Genomic DNA, 18,065 nt, shown 5'->3' with positions numbered 1-18,065 from the left:
TAATCTTCTTGTGTGATTTCAAGATTGAAGATTGATTTATTATTGGAACTTTTATCAGGGCTTTTTTTTACTAGAATACAAGGACAAACTTGGTGAAATGTGGGTGTATAATATGTGTGTGTGTGTGTATGTATGTATGTATGTATCTATGTATGTATATATATATATATATATGTATATTTTATTCATCACTGAAGACATGAGCACAGATGTTATCCCCTAAATTTTAATTGTTCTATGTGTACATGCACAAAGTCAGGGATTTTGTAGGATTAAACAATTATACCAAACAAGTTAATATGTAGGTTGAATTAATATTGTTAACTGAAACAAACATCTGTCTAAGAGGAATAAGACTGGATGAGGAAAAGCCAAACTCGCTAACAAGGTAAAGTTGCTTAAGACAGTTTAATGTCAAGTCATACACCATGGCAAGACTGAACGCAGCAACAAGACACAAGGTAGTTATGCTGCAAGGTCTCTTAAAGGCAGAAATCTCAAGGCAGGCAAGGGTTTCCAGATGTTTTGGCCGAACGACTGGAAAGCAGTACAGGAATGAGTGTTTTCAGGCAACAGGGAAGCATGGTGGAGGTTCATGGCAAGTTTTGAGCTGTATTTCTGCAGATGGAGTTGAGGGTTTGGTCAGAATTAATGGTCTCCTTGATGCTGAGAAGTACAGGCAGATACCTATCCATCATGCAATACCTTCAGCGAGGCATCGGATTGGCCCCGATTCTGCAGCATGATGACGACCCCAAACATAAAGCCAAGGTTATTAAAGAAGAACAAGGAGTCCTAGGAGTGATTGTGTGGCCCCCACTGAGCATCAAATCTGTCTGAGATTACATGAAAAGAGAAGCATTTGAGGCTGCCTAAATCCACAGAAGTACTGTGGTTTGCTCTCCTCCAAGATGTTTGGAGCAACCTATCCGCCAAGTTCCTTTAAAGAAAGTGATGTGCAAGTGTACTTAGAAGAATTCATGCTGATTTGAAGGCAAAGGACGGTCACACCAAAAATTGATTTGGATTTGCATTTTGAAAAATGGAAAAAAAAAAAATTAACATGTCTATTTTTTTTAAAGCATTCTTGATTTACAGCATTTTTTCACACCTGCCTAAAGCGTTTGCTCGGTACTGGTTATATAAATATCATATACATAGTGCCAATAATTTACGCAGTGCTTCTTATAGTACACACATTCAAAGGGTATGATAAAACTAGAACCGACAGACTCCATATCACATTATTATTCCATTTTAATAGGGCTTTATAGATATTTGTTACTGCAATTTCAACAGTAGGTGACAGATATTGGAAATGCCATATTAAGTTGATCCATATGTGCCAGATGATGACTGGATGACACAATTTTGTGATTATTGGGAGACAAAATGCCAAACAGATCTCAAATTAAGACTTCAATATCAATAAGTTGTTTTACATTGAGTAGCACAACTATTATTTTTTTTTTTTTTTTTTTAATTTAGATTTTTAACAATGTCCTTATTAGCTGCATCACTGTCACTGTTTATAGCTGACCCTTTTGGATGTCATCAAAATTAGTTTGAACAGAGTAAATATAACATTTGGCCTTCTAGGGGGGGGGAAGCATGATATCGCAATATGGCAAAAAAATCTAGTTCTATTCTAGTGAACGCATTTTTAAAAAAAAAAAAATTTTTCTTTTTCTCCTTGATCTCGAAAAAATATTTTGTGAGAAACGTCGGAGGCGTGGAGCTGCAAAAGACTGAAAACAATAGTTATCTATCATAAGATCTATTTGTTGCTGGCCTGCAATGAAGTGAATTCTTTCTATAGCTTTAATGTCGGATTGTTAATGAATGTAATGTTCCATCTGCAATACTTTTTTTTTCTTCCTGTGGAAAACAGTGATGTTGCACAGACCAAAACACCCACCAGGATAACCCCCTGGCAGCCTGTCTCAGGAGCAGAAGCATTAGGATATGTGCCTTATTAATCTCATATGGCCTAAAGCAACAAAACAAGGAACTTCTTTATGGTTGCGTTCAACGTATTTTCTGAAAGGGCTTTTGACCATGTTTATTCCACACCGCATCTGGACAAGGTTCAAGTGCCCAACCCTTCAACTCCCACTGCATCTCCGAGGTCAGGATAATGTTTAAAATGCTACTTGCCTTTCAACTTCTTTCCTGTATTGTTGAGTATTATTTTGGCAGCCGCAGCCTGGAAGGAATGGAAATTCATTAATAATGATGTGACTTGCTGCAGTTATATAACGGCACCGGTTTGCCTCTTGGATGCAGCTGCCATGTAAAGCGTCACATGAGCCGAAAGCAGCACAAAGGACTGATTTTCGGCTTCAGCATAAGTATAAAGCAAAGATTTTTAATAAATGACTACTAATACGTTTTAACTCTGTTCCTCCCCGGTAAGGTTTTCTCTTTTTGATTGTGTTCACCAGTATGCAACATATGGATATATAAATAATAAAAAATATATATATATGTTGTCCTGATGAAAGTCAGCAATGACTGAAACATCGACTTGACTTTGTTTGAATAAGGAAAAGTTAACTTGAAGACCTGGAGTGCTGACCATCCTTTGCGACTGCTTTATATATATTTATATATATATATAGCCAATTTTAGATAAAGTCCAAACGTTTCTAGGTAATATGATATACTTAGTTTCCATTAGTTGTCATGGTTTGTCAATGTATCCTGGATAAAACTGCAATGAAGAAGATTTAAAAATAAGTCCTGCTAATTATGTGCATTAGGCTTGTGAATACAGCCCCCCTATCCCAAATATTTTCCATTGACTGGGACCATCGTTTCTTAATATAATGGCATGTTCTGCATTATTATTATATTAGCTGTACCTAAGACCTGGGAAAGCAGAATATTTGCACGGGGCTAAGGCCTAGGGACAGTTGGTATAGATATATGTGCCTGTCAGTGAAAATTATTATTCTATTATCTGTGCGCATAAAAATATAACATAAGCAAGCATTCTCCTAGCAATCCTATAAATATATCTTTTGAGACACTGCAGAAATGACCAAAATCAGGAATGGTCACACACCCAGTATACACTACAAATCCTACAAATGTATTGGGGATGTATGTTTCTTAGTCCTCCACGAAGTATTTTTGCCTTGCTGGTTCCCTTAAAGGTGATGTTTCACCAAAAGTCCCGTGGACACAGAATACTGCGTTTTTTTTTGTTTTTTTTAAATTGATTTCTAGGTATGTCTTCGAGACAAAAGAAACAAAATCCTTGTTGACCCTCTTAATATTTTTAAATGATTTTAGGCATGTAAGAAGAGAAAGTAACAATGGAAGTGGTGTGCTAATCCTTACCCCTGCAGGGAACTGGATTGCTTTCAGCTTTTAATTACACAGGTTGTTCTCACTTGTTCCTGAACTCTCTTTCTGTAAGCAGTTACGGAGTGTTCTCAAACAAGCCTGAGAACCGACCTCTTCCAAAGAGCGGCAGCCATTCTCAACGCATTGGCATGCGGCACTTAAACGCGGAGGCATCTATGTGCAGCCCGGGCCTGTAATTGTTACATTTGTGCTGAGGCATATATTCTTTTTTATGTTTTTTCCCCAATCTCTTATCTTTGTAACACTGAAGTAAACCCTTACATTCAAATTGATATGTGCCTCAATATTGTAAGCATATGAATGATTGATCTTTTTAGCAGCTTCTACCCACCTTAAATAATAAAATGTGGGCAACATAATTCTCTAACTGCTTGGGACCCTATAGCTCCCGTGGCCCACAAAAAGTCCAATATTAGTAAAGACAGTTATATATATATATTATTTATTTTATTTTTGAGCTTCTACCTTGTTTTAGACTGAACTTTGGAAATCTAAAATGTCGTCTGTTGTATTTGTGCCAGAAGAGAGGAGAGCCAGGGGAAAGTGATCAGTGTCAGGCGCACACAGCCCGGTACAAAGAGTTAAGGCGCTGGAATTTCACACGTAATCGTTTCAATTATGTAGCATGCATTCTTTCGGAATTTTCTCACTGATCTCAAAAGACTGTTGTGTTGTGTGCCAGTGTCTGTCTATGCTAGCGGAGTTATTTCCAGGGAGATGCACTAGCTCCGGGATGCGGTCGCTGGATGAAATTGGAGATGTGCTACTGAACCACTGGCCTTTAATATACTATAAGCGTACCTTTTTTTTTTTTCTTCTTCTAATTCGTTTTTTTTAATATAAAGTTTAACATGGTTGAGGGATCTTTTTGTTTGATGCACAATATTGTACTTTCTTGGTTTATCATCTGCTGTATGGAACAGTTACAGCTGCCTTCCAGGCATGGAACTAGAGCACCCATGAACCATGCCTTCCATTCTGAAATAATGGTCGGCTGAGCAGTATTGGGATTTATTGTACCGTAACAGCTTTTCTATTTCTAGGGGTTTCAGCATCTGGGTGTCACCTGTTCTCATAAGAGGAATTTACATTAATAAACAGATAAACAGAGAGAAAGGGCCCTTTGTTTTTGCCCAATGAGTAGATCTTCCACAAAACAAACATTAAAATCTAAATTGAAAGAAATTCACTCTATTATAGTAATACTGATGTTTGAAAGGGTTCAGGGCAGTTTTTGAACATAATCCTATCTGACCACTAATTTGTCTAATTGTTTCATGTTCTCATGGAAATGTTACTGTGCTCAAACGGGGATATCTATCAGTGATGTACAACTGCAATGATTATTTAAGACAGTGCTGGAATTGACATAATTTTGTGTAATAATAATGCACTAGGTCATGTAAAAGCTGCATTTTCCTACCGGGGTAACTTTGGAGACCCCTAAAACAATAATCTTAAACAGTCCTTGGGTATTGAAACAAAGCAGAGATATTTACAATAATTCACCGGAATAATATGTGTTCCTTTGATAATATTGCCCATGTTCCAAAACTCAAAAAGGCGAGTCACACTTCCCTTTTATGTAGTATGAGTTAACTACTCTTTCTTGCTTTTAAGTTTCCAAGAGTTCTATGCAAGGAATACAAATGTAATAATTGTAGTAATTAAAATATATTCTTTTTGAACTTTAAAAAAATAATTTTTCTATATTTGGTGCATGTGGGCTGTTTATTATTCTCTGATCTCACATATTCTGTCATTACGCATGCTGTTTAAAATGTGTTCACTTCCTGCATGCTGTCTTGGCTCTCATTCAGCTTCCAATGTACACTTATTACTCCCCCTGTCTTGAAAACATCTGTGCTTCTCCCTGGCCATAATAACTCCAGTGTGCACTTGTCTGCTGCCCATCCCTTCCTGGCTAAACTTCTATTGTCTGCAATTTATGAGACAGCCACCCTAACTCTGTTTCAGGTTTAGCATATGGATAAATTTAAGTTTTTGAAATACTTTTGTTATTAAACCTCAATCCCTGTCAGAGAGAGAGAGAGATACCTTTAGCTCCAGATGTTGTGTTAAAGGTATTATCTGTTTTATGAAACTATATTGTTAAATCCAGTATCCTCCAGATTGTTCTCTCATATGGACCTAAACATTGAAGGGTTAGGGGTTGTGTAGTCTCTACGATCATACTTAAGGTGACAAGACATAATGGTGAATGGAGGGGAGGTATACATGATTGGCTGTTTTTTGATGAACATTGGTGTTCACAAGACTCACAAGTCTGGTGAGTTAATTGGTAAACTTCTACTTGTGTGTCCATCATTAAATGTCCGTGGAGAATATAGACCTGGAGCCTCTGAGAGCAGGTGATAGGTTTTGGTCTATGTACCGAAGCGGCGAAGACTATGATATTCAGTCTGAAGCCTGTCACCCGTGCCAGCTATTTTTTTTTGCAAGTGCTGTTTGCACTGATCGGGATCTAAGTGTATCAGATGTTTTTGTCACACAACCAGCAGATTTCCTTCAGAAGTCATTTGGAGAAGATCTTTACCCAGCTACCCTGAAGGTACAGGTGACTACGCTAAGTGTGTTCTTCAAGCCAACAACTAGTATTACATCCCTAAGTCATAGTATTTGTACAGGCAATTTGTTGAATTCGACCTAGAATGAGAAGATTGTCTACATCCTGGGATCTGAATTTTCTTTCCCAGCTAACTAAAATTTTTTATTTTTTTGAAGATCGTGTTGGTTGTTGCCTACCTCCAGAATTGGTCTAACGGTATTCTACCTGAATTGTGGAATCAATATTCTTTCCCTATCCAATAAATGAGAAGGAATTCTGCCTCTGCGCATTAGTTGTATGTAGATGTCTGCAAATGTATCTGGATAGGACAACATAGTGGAGAAAGTTGTCTAGGCTTATAACCTTTTGCCGGCTCTAGGAAAGGGCAAAAGTGTCTAGAACCACTATTGCCACTTGGATTGTAATATGTTTAGGAAGCTTACGCAAAGGCTGGAAAGGAACCTCCTCCTGGATGATGTGCTCATTCTTTTAGGGCTGTCTCAGCGTCCTGGGCAGAGACATTTGGCATATACATGGATCGTGTTTGTAAGGCAGCAGCTTTGAAGGATCTGCTGCTTGAGGTGTCTCTAGCTGTAGGTTCTTATTTTGGCAAGGTTGTTGTGATCAGTTTTCTTGCATCCCTCCCTGTCACTTTGTTATGCTGCTGAGAATGGTATAGTAACAAAAAATTGTTACCTGTGAATGTACTTTCGCAGTAGCACCATACCCCAGTAAGTTTTGTATTGATTACATTCTGGATCTGGCGCTTTGTTTTTTTTGTAAGGGGACTTCCAGAGTTTTAATTTCCTGCCCTACCTCGATAGGCAGAGCAGTTTGCTCTTTCTAGTTGTATTTATTTCAGAGCCTACTCGAGGGCCAAATAACCTTGCTTCTTTTGCTCTGTTCTCCAGTATCTATCTTGCAAACCAAGACCCGAGACATTTTTGCTGTGTGGTTTTGGATGGAGTCAAGAGGAGGGACATGAGCCCTTGTAAAAATGCAGTTTTCCACCCAGCCAAAATGCGGTCTGTCAAATTAATGTTGAAACATTGGAATACTTGAATGGGATCTCTTTCCAAAAAAAAAATCGGTAAGCTTTCCTCTGCTTAAGCTGAATATTAAGAGGGGATTGGTGTCTACCTAATCCTTTAATAGATCTATCACATCTCTTGAGTTTAATCGGATTACTGCATTCGGTGTAACGTTATCTCCTGAACCACCCTTGGAAAACTAGCAGTAAGCGCTGTGAGAAATGGAACAGAGGTTCCTACATTGCCATAGTTTACTTGTGAGATGCGTAGTTAGTTCTCCCCTTATATAAAATCATTAACCATGCAAGTAATTTGCAAAAAATTTAAATGTAATAATATGGAGACTGAGGCAAATACTAGAGTCTTATAATGACTTTATTGTTTTTGATGTTTTCAGCTGTGTAGTTATACAATCTTTTGACCATTACAGCATGCGATTTCCACACACCTCTTTCTTTAAATTGAATATGCGGTATTTGTCCTGTTGCAGTATGTGAGATATATGACTTGTAGGCGATTTCGTTCTGTGGGTTTATACATGCATGGGGTCAACAAAGTGTAAAACGTATGTGTACCTTTAAAAACGAAGGGCAACATTATTCCCTTATAAATATGTATATAAATATATATATATTTATATACATATGCTTGCTTTAGTATTGGCAACTTTATGTCTCTAACTGGGGCAAGTTGCAGTGTTTCTTACAAAATACTAAGCAGAATTGGGTTTATATTAAACTCTTTGCTGATTTTGCATGTTTCTTAGCTCGGATTCCTGGTGAAAGCTGCTTTGGATTTCACGCAAGCTAAAATAACATTACTACCATGTTCAGTACTAACAGTGGGTGTGAATTCACTAAGGGCCAGGATTCGTTAGTATAGGACTGTAGCTTAGCCTGTCTGGGTGTTTTGAATAGATCTCCTTCCATATACCCAGCTGGGTGATCCTGGGGGAACTTTGTTGTTTTCCAATCTAGCCGCTGCGGTCGGCCTCCAGACTGGACCGCTCTATGACAGTGGGGACGATGGACAGAGGAGTGGGACTGCAGCTTATTTACAGGCACCTTCTGGATATAACTAAAGTTGTGCAGTAGCTTCTCCCTCTTGATTGCTCCCCAGACAACTGCTTGCTTATCAATGTCAGAATTAGTACTGACATGGGTCGCTACCTTTTGGAGGCCCACATCCTGGACTAAGAAAACCATATGTCTGCAAAAAATATCTGAAGCCCTCTATCCCCTAGACTAACATAACAGGTTATATTACGAAAACGCTTAACATTGAAGAGACTTCGCTCCGGATATTGTCACATCTTTGTCCACATCTCCGCATCCTTGCCTGCATGCTCTTTAAGCATGTACTGTGCATTCAGTGAAACCTAGTGCGGCCTAGTGGACCTTCTAGGTCTGCTCCTCACCATCATTTCTGGGTTCCTGTTCTCCCGTTTCAGTCATTGATTCATGTGTCCTGCGGATTCAGTGTTTATTTTTGCATTATTTGCAGAGGTCTGTAAATTTTATCTGAGCTGAAATAAGAATTACAATTTTGCCAAGCATGTACAATTTCAAAAGCAGGTCATAAGTTTATGAAAACTGCTACCTAATCCATTGAAGACATGATTGCTATCGACACACCACAGTTTTTCAGTGCCGCAAACCAAAAATCTGTTGTCTCACAAAGGATTTAGTGTTTCCTATGTGGTTTGTGGTTAGACAACACCCTGAAACCAAGTCTGGATTGCGGCTCATTGTGTGTATCAGTGACCATTAGTTGGGAACCACAGTAATGAAGAATTTCCTGAAATGATTGAAAACCCAAATCTATGCTCCATATGCCATTCTTAAATCTGGACAAATCTCATGAGAAAACAGTAAATTTGCAAAGATTGATGTCCCTAGCAAACATCTGCCAGTATCAGATTGTTTCTATACATTTAGCATGGGAATTGTTGGTGATGCTAGACAGGGCTTAAGGCGAAGGTGCAGATGCTGGAGTCAGATTGGACCTTTACATTAAGCGGTGCCCGTCAACTGTTATATCGAGCAATTAAATATTTTGTGCATGGGATTAAGGAAGATGGACTGCAGAACAGTGGTAGGAGGGTAGCGAAGTGTGTTTATGAGAGCATGTGGAAGTGAGAAGGTCTGGGGTTGAAAACATAGAAGTTGCAATTTGGCAAGCAGCCAGATAGTCCTTGAGTGTGTGAGAGGAAAGGGTTGAGGGTCGGAGGGATAGGTGCTTCAGGTGAGAGAGAGAGGAAAGACGTGCACTGCATTTTAATGATGGTCATATTTGCTAGTCATATACGGTAATACCCAAGAAAATATATTTGGATAAATCTGCCCTTATCATTCAGTTAGGATCATCTTGTTCTGTAGTATAGAGGTGGCTATACCCGGTGGTCTTATGCTGTAGACCTCTATATATCATTATCCTCTCCAATTAGAGTATCTGGCAATTTGTAGACCTTATAATTGATGGATAAGAAAAAAAACACACACACACACGTGTGAGTATGTATGTGTGTGTGTATATATTTATATTTACACATCAATATGCATTTGTTGTAAATAATAGATAGCGTGTGTGATAATAGAGATGACGACAGATGTTTAAACAGCATCTACTACTGCATGTCTCTTTCGAAGTACAGCAAACACAAAGCCCTAGGAATAAGTGCAGTAAGGGCAGGAAGCAATCCACAGAGCATTTTTTCTGTAATCTGTTATTTACAGCTGCATATAATTGTACCAGTATATATTTTTATTAATTTCCTAACTGAAAGCAGTTTTTCTCACACAGTATATTCTGTTTTTTTTTTTGGTTTTTTTTTTTTTCCAGTGAGTGGACAGATGCCAAATATTGCAGTGAGATCAGTTAGGCGTTTTGTTTCAGTGAAGTAATGAGTTTGATTTCAGAATGTTCATTTTTTTAAGTTTAATCAGAATGTTTAATTAACCCATGTTTGTCAGAAGAGTATCTATGTCCAGTTGCTGAAGTCATTTCAGTGGTTCTTTGCTGTGGTTTATTGGCAAGGTTCTGGAAAAAAGATTATTTTGTTTTTCAGCGTTCAGAGGACAATGAGAGCAGTCATTGTTCCTGGGGAATGCAGCTTTTGGCCCAGATACTGCTGTCACTATTAATCCCTAGAACTCATAGATAAAGGGCATGTGTGCTGATTTTGGCATTGTCTAGTCCTGTTCCTTTCACTCTGCAAAACTCTGGACCAGCAGCCACACATAATAATCTTGGGGGGTGCTGACAGACTAGAGTTTGGGACAAAATAAGGATAACCATTGATAGGGCATCGTAGCAGAAATGTTGAAATTCTTACTCGAAACTCCATTCTTAATAGTGGCTGGCTTTCTTTTCCCCCTAAAAACCTTGGAGCACTAGAGGTGACAGGAGCCAAAAGTGCATCTCAGGACAGTGTTTTTGAGTTTGTCATTGCCCAGCTTCAGGAATCAGATCAATGATCAGTTACTTTTTAATACCATGTGCATGGCACTTTGGGAGTGGGGTTGTCACTTATTCTTGTTCCTGCATAATTATGGATGTGACCTGTACACGTTCAATCAGGCATACCATTTATGTACACTTTAGATGACCTCACTTGTCGGGTACACAAGTAAAAAAAAATTGTATATTCATAGTAGTATTATAGTATAATATTATAGTAGGTTGAAAAAAGACTTCAGTCCATCAAGTTCAACCTTTCACACATTCCTAGTTCTATAACTCTATGCCTATAACAAAACTTTGTATTAATCTTTGGTGAGGACAAATGCCCAGTTACCCAAGGTTTCCATAAGTTTCAGACTCATTTGACATACATTATGTTTTACCTTGAATTTTGTTTGACGCAAGTGTGAAACACTAATTCTTTAACAGGTTTGACTGGCCCTTTTTCATTGATAAGATAAATTATTTCCATCCAACAGGAATACTTTTTTGTGCTCCTTGGTATGTAATGTGCTCTAAACTGTATGTGTTAAGCATAACATTTAAGATGTTAGCTTTTGGACAGTAATTTGGTTGTTGAAATGTTTGGTTGCAGAAATGTGGTAACATGTCCTGAACGCTGCCACATTTCTCTACATTTCAGAATTGTCACCTTTCGCATAAAATGTGGTGAATATTTCTCTTCCTCTGAATAACAGCTGAACTCTCAGTAAATGACCACAAGCAATCATAGGGGACCCAATAAGGATTTTATCCAAGCTCAGGCCCAATGCCAGGAGGAATGTATGTCGGAGGTGTCCCAAAATCAGAAAAAAGGCTTGCACACTATGAGGTGTTGAGTCCTTGCGCCTAGACCATGAGCTCTATAGCATGCTCACAACAGGGTTACGTCTTTTATTGCTTTATCTAGAACCATACAAACATGCCATTAGATAAAGTGATTTATTTAATATAAAGTAATTGTAAGATCAGGAAATTATTCTTGAGCCATTGGGAAATTTGAAATGCGGTTAAAAAAATTTACTTTTTTAAAGCATGTGTTTCTTTGTCGCTAGAAAAGCTTTTAAAGGTTCTATTCTGACTTATACTGCTAAGAATTTTACTTCTGAAAATGAGAAATATTGGGGGTTTTACATCCAATGGGAACAATGGCTAAAATTGTGCTTATGACGGTATTAATAAATACGGAAGCAATAACGCCAATCAGGATGTGATGGTTACTTTACTAGGGTCTTTTGGCCCAAAAACCCAACTAATAATGTATCACATTTTTATGTTGTAATCTTGTACCTTTTTTCATTCATAAACTTCATTTTTGGCACAAAAATTGCAAATGTGCACCAAAAGTGCTTTTTAAATTTTTTTTAATTTCAAGGAACAAACTCCTTTGAATTTGCAACAGAATTTTATACATCCCCTATTTTGTTAGCTGACATTATCATCATTATACAAACTGTTAATATGGAAATTGGCAACAACATTTTGTCATTTATCTTACCTCTTTTTCTCTAGACAGAATTCCTAATATTTTTTTTTTGGTATCGAGTTTGATTAAAGTCATATCTATAGCGATAAAAAAAAATGTTTGAATAGGAAAGAAATGCAAATTGTGTCTTATGAATAACTTGGTCTCTAAATGTTAATAGTTAAAACTTTATTTTTTTTTTTGTGTTTTTAGCAAGTGACTGGCAGAAGTTTTGGAGACAAAGACTTTCGATCTGGCCTAGAAAATGGAATTCTACTTTGCGAGTGAGTTTTCTTTTTTATTTGTTTATTCGTAGACTTGGAAGTGTATGGATACAAATTTTAATGCATGGTTTATGCCAAAGTTTTGGAGGAAAATATATATGTATAAAATAACTGTATTATGTTGATTTCATAACTATTGAACCCCCACGCATTGATTTGGCACTTTTTACTACAGTAATGGTTTTTAAGTCTTTTGGGGTAAGTCTTTATTTTTGTTATGTTCTTCACGCCAGATTTGCCACATGTTGTTCAGGTTTTTTGGATGTTGCTTGTGTGAAATTAAATCTGCGCACTGTTCTGCAGTTAAGGACAGAAGCATGTTCACCAGTCTTTAATTGCTGTTTCCCATGGTCCATTACAAATTATATATTCAGGGCAGGTAGGCATATAGGATTATATATATTGTATGTACAAATGGGAAGAAAGAGTATACAACATATATTTTACGGACCTGATTTTAGAAATGGCTTTATATACTATGTGAGTGTGTATATATATATATATATATATATATATATATATATATATATATATATATATATTGTGTGTGTGTGTACAGTGGATATAAAAAGTCTACACACCCCTGTTAAAATGCCAGGTTCTTGTGATGTTAAAGAATGAGACAAAGATAAATCATGTCAGAACTTTTTCCACCTTTAATGTGACCTATAACGTGAACAATTAAATTGCAAAACAAAAAACTGAAATCTTATTAGAGTTAGTAAGATTTATCTAGACCGTCAGCTTGGATCCTCAGCAGCTTCTTTCATACGTAGGGACTGAGCAGTAACAGATGCTACCCACTTCCTACATTCTCTGCAGCATTTCATGCCAGGTCTGTCGCTTTGGACCTAAACAATTGGCAGCCCCAGGAAGATATGATCCAGCCACAATGTGTCTTATTATATCAAAATTAAGACACATCAAGTATAATCTTTGGGTTATTTAGGTATTCATTTTTAGATACGTGCAGGTTCTTGCTATGATTTATATTTACGTAAGAATGCTTTGATCTGGTGGATATTTAAAATGCTTGATACATCATTTTTTAACATTAAAATAGGTTCCTTTGCTAGGATTTGTTTATTTTGCCTTGGACACAATTAGCTTGGGCTCCGTCATTTGAACCAAAGCTGTTTCCATATTAGCATTTGCAACACATATGTAACTCCTATGTCGTGAATGGGTAGTCAGGCAGTGTGGCGTGTGCGAGGCTTTGTGCGATAGTTAAATGATAGCCCTTGATCAAAAGAAAAACCACAAAAACAAATATACTTATAATTGAAAAAATTTAAAAACCACGATTTATCGTGTAATGGAAACAGGAATAACATTTCTCAAGGATTAAGTTGGAGGTTGATTAGGCGAAGTTCATACCTTTTAATTGGGTAAAAACAGAAAAGATGTGATGTTACATAAACACAAACGACTACATAACTTAACGTCTTTTTTTTTTGTATTGGTCCCATAAAAGATAATATATTTGAGCAAATATGGCAGAATCCATTTTTCTTACTGAGACTCATTTAACACAACAGTATTTTCCATTTCATTGTCCCTTTTCCTTTCTATTTTCTAGTTTTTCTGTTCCCCCTCGTTTACGCCAGTGGGTTTACAAACTTTTCTAGGGCTGCAACTAACGATTATTTTCATAATCGATTAGTTGGCCGATTATTTTTTCGATTAATCGATTAATCGGGTAAAAAAAAAATAATAATAATAATTAAAGCTATATTTTAACAAGAACTCAAAAAATACCAAAAAAAGCTTTACTAGTAAATATTCATGTAAACTATTTTTGCCCAGTTATGCACATCTCACCCCCAGCTTGCCTCTCTGTCCCAGAAATGCATATCAGGAGGGGTATAAGGCATATCAGGGGACAGAGTGGCATATAGGAGGTATAAGGGGATACCTCCTATATGCCACTCTGTCCCCTGATATGCATTATACCCCTCCTGATATGCCTTATAGCCCCCTATATGCCACTGATATGCCACTTTGTCCCCTGATATGCCACTGTGCCCCCTGATATGCATTATACCCCTCCTGATATGCCTTATAGCCCCCTATATGCCACTGATATGCCACTTTGTCCCCTAATATGCCACTGTGCCCCCTGATATGCATTATACCCCTCCTGATATGCCTTATAGCCCCCTATATGCCACTGATATGCCACTTTGTCCCCTGATATGCCTTATAGCCCCATATATATGCCACAGTGCCCCGATATGCCACTGTGCCCTCCTGATATGCCTTATAGCCCCCTATATGCCTTTACCCTTGATATGCCACCATGCCCGATATGCCTTTTACCCCTATATGCCACTGAGATGCCACTGTGCCCCCTGATATGCCTTATAGCGCCTTCATGCCACTGTGCCCCCTGATACGCCTTATAGCCCCTTTATGCCACTGTCCCCCCTGATACACCTTATAGCCCCTTTATGCCACTGTCCCCCCCTGATATGCCTTATAGCCCCTTTATGCCCCCCCGATATAAGAAAAACTGACATCACTAAAATTGTTTTTTTATATTTATTTATTAAATATAGACAAAAAAAATACACAATACAATATAAATATATATAAATATATGGACAATAAATCAAATATTCTAGACATAAAAAAACCCCACAAATGCACATAATTAATAGATCCCGTAAAAATTCTACCTGCCCCACCAGGGGTTAATATATCAACAGAAGAAACACAGGGCAAATGAGCATAAAAATAAAGATAATACTTACCCAGTGCTGCTTACTTGTCCTGTTTTTCTTCTGTTGATATATTAACCCCTGGTGGGGCAGGTGGAAGTGGCAGTACACAGTGCACATCGCGCACTAAAATCCAAATCCCCAGCAGGCGCTGCAGCGGGACCTGGATCCTCTCCGGCAGCCGGTAGGGGTCTGTGTGATGCGCGCAGACAGCCGCTTCTCCCCTCCGCTTCCGTTGGGGCTTCCATGATGGAAGCCGCACCGGAAGGTCACGTGACGCCGGGTTCAGTAATAGAAGCCCCGGCGGAAGTGGAGGGGAGAAGCGGAAGGGGAGAAGCGGAGGATGTCTGCGCGTTTTGCACAGACCCTCACCGGGTGGCAGAGAGGATCCAGGTCTCCTGCAGCTCTGCGGGGGGTCTGGATTCTAGAGTTATAATCCGATCTCTATTTGAGATCGGATTATAGAAGGACGGGAGTTTTTCAGAGCGTTTGCTCTGAAAAACATAATTTTATAAATCGATAAAAATCGATTCAACTAATCGATTATGAAAATCGTTGACTATATTATCGATTATTATCGATTTTATCGATTCGTTGTTGCAGCCCTAAACTTTTCCTTCTGCCAATTTCTATAGTATCTCTTTCATTGTATGATGAGTCATAGAAACATGGTTTTGCACTTGCGTTTTGGGCAAGAGTACCAGGACTAAGTGTGCCAATAACTTTTGCCTAGTATCTAACTTTAGGACTTAACCTGTGGGCTGCTGTTGCTGATTCTGAGGGTTTATTTACCAAATCATTAGATGTTGATGGGTAGACCATTATAAAGACCAACCCAGCCAAGTTGCACCAGTTAGAAGGGCTTATTTGCCCATTCATAATGCATAGCTAAACCTTTAACCCCTTCAATCCCCTATAGACGTACTGGGACGTCCAAAAAAACGCCTATTAAGAAACCCCTATGGACGTCCCGGTACGTCCAGCCCTTCTTGCAGCGTCAGGGGCACATCGCGCGATCGGGCATTCCCTTCCGGGTTGCGTCACTGCTGATGTAACCCGGAAGGTCATCGGAGGGCAGGATATCCCCTGCGGGGATATCCTGCCCTCCGATGAGGCACAGAGACGCTGCAATCTCTATGCAGGTCTGTGAGGACAGGGGGATCATGGGGAGGGGGAGTGATAAACCATGTCTCTCACTCCCTCTCCCGTCCTGAAACAGAAAAGCAGAAAAAAAAAAGTTTATTCATTTAAAAATAGTCAAAAAATCATTAAAAAAATAATATAAATAATAAAAAAATAATAATGTGAGCTGTGATGTCATTGTGACCTCTAACCATTTTTGTGTAAAAAAAAAATAAAAAAAAAATATAAATTTTTTTATATATATATATATATATATATATATATATATATATATATATATATATATATATAATAAAAATTATTAACCTTACATCCCATTGCCCTAGCATAACATCTAGCTAGTATAACCCTCCTGCCCCCGTTTACAACCCCCAAACCCGTTAGGCATAAAAATTATACAAAAAATGTACACCTTATAGTATGCTCCCTGGTGCTGGGAAAGTATGGAAAATCTATATAAATTAGGTATTTCTGAAATCAGGACACCTGAATTGATAAACTTGGAGGGGATTTTCCATCACTTTACCTAATTTTGTGAGGATTCGGAGGGAAAATGTAAAAAAAAATCCATTTTTTTCTAATTTTCTCTAGCTTTTACTAAATTTCTCATTCTAAATTTTCATCTAATCATCCAACTATGGTATCAAAAGAAAGCTCTATCTCTCCTTGAAAAAACAATATATAGTTTACATGGGTACTAGGGCTGCAACAACTAATCGATAAAATCGATAATCGATAATGAAAATCGTTGCCAACGAATTTCATTATCGATTAGTTTAATCGATTTTTATCGATTATTAAATGAGGGTTTTTTCAGAGCAAACGCTCTGAAAAATACCCCTCATTATATAATCCGTTTAGTCTGACTCACAGCAGCAGCTCCTACTTACCAGTCCCTCCCTGTAATCACTGTGACAACTGGCCCCGCCCCCTTCCTTCTCCCAGGAGGCCAGAACCACATGGCTGTGACACTCATCTAACTGTAAGTATAAAATTAATATTTGGGCTACTGAAAGTTAGGGGAGGTGGGAGTTAATTTAGGGGCAGTTATGGTTAATGGGGTGTTTAGGGTTAATTTAGGGACAGTTATGGTTAATAGGGTGTTTAGGGTTAATTTAGGGGCAGCTATGGTTAATGGTGTGTTTAGGGTTAATTTAGGAGCAGCTGTGGTTAATGGGGTGTTTGGGGTTAATTTGAGGCAGTTTTGGTTAATGGTATGTTTAGGGTTAATTTAGGGGCTGTTGTGGTTCATGGGGTCTTTAGGGTTAATTTAATGATGAGGACTGAGGGTTAATTTTATTAATTTATTAAAGTTAACTTAAGGTGCAGTTAGAGATAAAGGGGGGCAAACTAAGGGGAATCTAAATCCTGGGGGCAGTGAAGATTAACCCAGTACTTATTTATAAAAGTATGGTCTGTGACTCTGAGGGGACTATGAGATATCTGGGGGGTATAAGGCATATCTGGGGAGGACGGAGTGACATATCTGGGGGTATAAGGCATATAGGGTATATAAGGCATATGTGGGGAGGGCAGTGTGGCATGTCTGGGGAGGACAGAGTGGTGTATCAGGGTGTATAAGGCAGATCTGGGGCCACAGTGGCATATCTGGGGGTAGAGTGGAGTGGCTTATCTGGGGGTAGAGTGGAGTGGCATATGTGGGGAGGGCAGTGTGGCATGTCTGGGAGGCAGTGTGGCATGTCTGGGGAGGATGGAGTGGTGTATCGGGGTATAAGGTGTATCAGGCACAGTGGCATATGTGGGGGTAGAGTGGAGTGGCATATGTGGGAGGCAGCGTGGAGTGGCATATGTGGGAGGCAGCGTGGAGTGGCATATGTGGGAGGCAGCGTGGAGTGGCATATGTGGGAGGCAGCGTGGAGTGGCATATGTGGGAGGCAGCGTGGCATGTCTGGGAGGCAGCGTGGCAAGCCTGGGCTCAAACGTGCATAAATTGGGGGGGGCTGGTTGCGAAATAAAGGCAAGAAATGCATTTTATCAAAGTTTTTTTATTATGCTGTT

General features: G+C 38.5%; 2 protein-coding genes across 2 annotated transcripts in view; both read left to right on the top strand.

Annotated features, from left to right (window-relative positions):
• Window positions 1-18,065, top strand: part of LOC149283272 (LIM and calponin homology domains-containing protein 1-like) — a 78,109-nt gene that overhangs the window by 30,220 nt on the left and 29,824 nt on the right. Inside the window, exon 2 of the mRNA XM_089497803.1 lies at window positions 12,113-12,183. Within this exon, the coding sequence (XP_089353929.1) occupies window positions 12,113-12,183 (71 nt within the window). The remainder of the gene's footprint in view (window positions 1-12,112; window positions 12,184-18,065) is intronic.
• Window positions 12,119-18,065, top strand: part of LOC149283271 (LIM and calponin homology domains-containing protein 1-like) — an 81,870-nt gene continuing 75,923 nt past the window's right edge. The window contains exon 1 of the mRNA XM_089497802.1: window positions 12,119-12,183. The gene's annotated coding sequence lies outside the window, so the exon portion shown is untranslated. The remainder of the gene's footprint in view (window positions 12,184-18,065) is intronic.

The sequence above is a fragment of the Sceloporus occidentalis genome, unplaced genomic scaffold (assembly GCF_023333645.1).
Source record: "Sceloporus occidentalis isolate IW3139 unplaced genomic scaffold, rSceOcc1.0.p SCAF_107, whole genome shotgun sequence".
In the NCBI taxonomy this organism is placed as follows: domain Eukaryota; kingdom Metazoa; phylum Chordata; class Lepidosauria; order Squamata; family Phrynosomatidae; genus Sceloporus; species Sceloporus occidentalis.
Note: the sequence above shows the minus strand (reverse complement) of the source record. Positions and strands in the feature narration are given on the sequence as shown.